At 40.2% G+C, this 2,876-nt stretch overlaps 1 protein-coding gene across 1 annotated transcript; it reads right to left on the bottom strand.

Annotated features, from left to right (window-relative positions):
• Window positions 1–1,499: 1,499 nt before the first annotated feature.
• Window positions 1,500–2,401, bottom strand: LOC136505294 (putative glutaredoxin-C14). Its single transcript, XM_066500447.1, has one exon. It carries the CDS (start codon window positions 2,250–2,252, stop codon window positions 1,938–1,940), a length of 315 nt encoding a protein of 104 aa, XP_066356544.1. The 5' UTR covers window positions 2,253–2,401; the 3' UTR covers window positions 1,500–1,937.
• Between the last annotated feature and the right edge of the window lie 475 nt (window positions 2,402–2,876).

The raw sequence follows: 2,876 nt of genomic DNA, 5'->3' as shown, positions 1-2,876 counted from the left end.
ATACACATATGCATGCATGCATGTATATATATATATATATATATATATATATATATATATATATATATATATATATATATATTTCTATGCTCGAATTGTGTGATTTAATACGTTCATTGTGCTTGAACCGAAACATACTATACGCGCGTATAAATGTATAATTAACAGCGTACAATACGACTTCGAAAACCTATTTTGAAAAGAAAACAAAAAAATAAAAAGAAAAGAAAAAAGAAAAAAACCTTTAGTCCCAGTTCGTATTACCAACCGGAACTAAAGGTGCCGGCCATCGTGGTATGTCAGGAGGCACCTTTAGTCTCGGTTGATATTACCCACCGGGACTAAAGGTCCTGACCCGGGACTGAAGGACCCCCTTTAGACCCGAATGCTTGCTCCCGGGTGGGGAACCGGGACTAGAGGGGGTTCTCCACCAGGAGTAAAGCTCTGTTCTCTACCAGTGAATTGAGCTACCCTAACAGATGTGTCATGTACCGCTAACAAAAAGCATGTGTTGCGACGCTCATGAGTAAAATGACAATTTAGCTAAATCTTTATCAAAACTACCCACCTCTGCCATTGAAAGGTAATATAAAGTATCCCTAATTTGCATTAAATTACTTCACATATGTCATCAATAAAAATAAACTAAAATAAATCCTTAGACTACATCTAAATCAACACCCCACACACACACACACACACACACACACACACACACACACATATATATATATATATATATATATATATATATATATATATATATATATATATATATATATATATATGAAACAATACCATAAATTAAAGTACCCTCCATGTATACGTATCAAAGTAGCAGTTTTTAAACAAAAAATCAAAAATTTGCACATCTATATATAGAGCAGCCCTATATGGGACATGCCACAAATATTGATACGTAAAATCTTTTTGTTCTTTTCTGCTAGTACACATGGAGCTAAATTTTGTTGTTTTGTATGTATTTTTAAAAACCAGTTTGTATATCAACTTGTGTGACATGTCACTATGGATGCAATATGGATGTGCTGATTTTCAAACACTTTGAGAAACACTTCTAAGTTGTGGAAAATATCCGGTGGAATGGTGAATTTGTGAAAACCCCTAAAAATGATTCTTAAAAGTTTTCATAATTCCACCATGAAGTTGTGGCTTCCATTGAATATTCTCTCCACCTTTTGTTACTACAATATATGAAAAAGTAGTTGAAATTAAAGTAAACATACATATTGTATGACCCCATGTATGTAGAGATCAATTATACATACATATGCTATCTAGAGGCAAGTACGTACAAATCTATAACGAATCACAAGCTAATGACTAGAACAATGCATTTTAAATTGTAATACTCGTGCTATTTTAGATAAATTTATATTTACTTGTTACTATAAATTACTTATCGTCAATAATGATCAAACCAAGAAAATGCACGGTATGGAAGATTGTTTAATCTGTATACATTCATAAGACAATATACATGTTACTTAACTCTCAGCATATATATATGATATATATTCATATAAGCCCGTCGAGAAAGGGTCGGTCGATCGATCGATCAGTACACGCAGGCACCATATATAGCAAGTTAGAAAGAAAACATCAAAAAGGAAGAAGCTAGCTAGAAGACGAAATTAGAAGCTAGGCCACCATTTCATCCTCTCGCTCACTAGCTAGCTCCTACTTACAAGCTAGGCATGCTTGAAGCTAGCAGGAAGCTAGTTGCCTTATTCCTGTCAACTCTCTCATCAGAAGAACAGGACGGGAAAAACCTGCCCTTAATTGACACACACGCTACTAATCAACACTGGTATAGTGGTATACTCTTCGACCATGCATGCTCTATTTATTTTCTCACGCACGCATGCATGCACACGTATATACGTACGTGACGTGTACCGGTGACGATGCCCTGGTGTCTAAACCCAGAGCGCACCAGCGTTTATGAGCATGGGCACGAGCTCTCCGGCGAGGTGGAGCGACATGACGCTGTTGGTGCCGCCGACGAGCTTGCCGCCGATGAAGACGGCGGGGACGGCGGGGCCCCTCCCGCCCAGCATCTTGAGGAGGGCGCGCTCCATGTCCTTGCCCCTGGGGTCTCTGTCCAGCTCGTGCACCAGCGCGTTCACGCTCAGGTCCGCCATCAGCTGCGTCACCGTGTGGCACATGCAGCAGCTGCTCAGCGTGAACACCACCACCGCACGCTCCGACGCCAGCTGCATCACACGCTCCATTTGATATCACTTGATCGGTGAGCAAGCTAGCTTGCCTTAGTTATCTCTGTCTGTCTGTCTATGAGTGTGTCAATGCAACAAGCTGCTAGCTGTGGATGCACGTAGAGATATGAGTAGTATGGACGACTGATGGTTTGGGAGCACAGGGGTGGTTGCCTTTTATAGAGTTTGCAGGCTGCCTAGGTTTCCCATAACGGGTCCGGGTCGACTACCACTCTAGCTAGCGCTGCACGGAATTCATCAACTTTTTTGAACAGCCCAGCACGATCTAGTTTACTGAGATCAATTTAGGTGTTTGGATAATGCATGAGCCGTCTTTCCAACAGGGACCAAGGAATATATCTCTGGAATTGTGTTGTATTGACCTAGCTAGCTACTGAGAATCTCACAAACCTACACTTTTTCCTTCTCTTAGATCTGATTTCATTATTCAGTAATGTTTCTGCAAAATATTTGAATTGATCAATTTCATGTCCTATTTGTTCTGGACAGAAGAAGGGGTTGCCTTTGCAAGGTACCATGCCATGCAACATAATACGAGGGCATTCAATGGGTTAGGATCTAGGTTAGTTCACCAAGCCTATACCCCAACCCTAGAGTTATTGTGGCTAATACTGGCCTCCA

This window comes from Miscanthus floridulus, chromosome 14, assembly GCF_019320115.1.
Source record: "Miscanthus floridulus cultivar M001 chromosome 14, ASM1932011v1, whole genome shotgun sequence".
Taxonomy (NCBI): domain Eukaryota; kingdom Viridiplantae; phylum Streptophyta; class Magnoliopsida; order Poales; family Poaceae; genus Miscanthus; species Miscanthus floridulus.
This window is presented reverse-complemented; position numbering and strand designations above follow the sequence as displayed.

What these genes read in the sequence shown, in the direction of transcription:
- LOC136505294 (XM_066500447.1), bottom strand. Translation starts at nt 2,252, where the DNA reads ATGGAGCGTGTGATGCAGCTGGCGTCGGAGCGTGCGGTGGTGGTGTTC.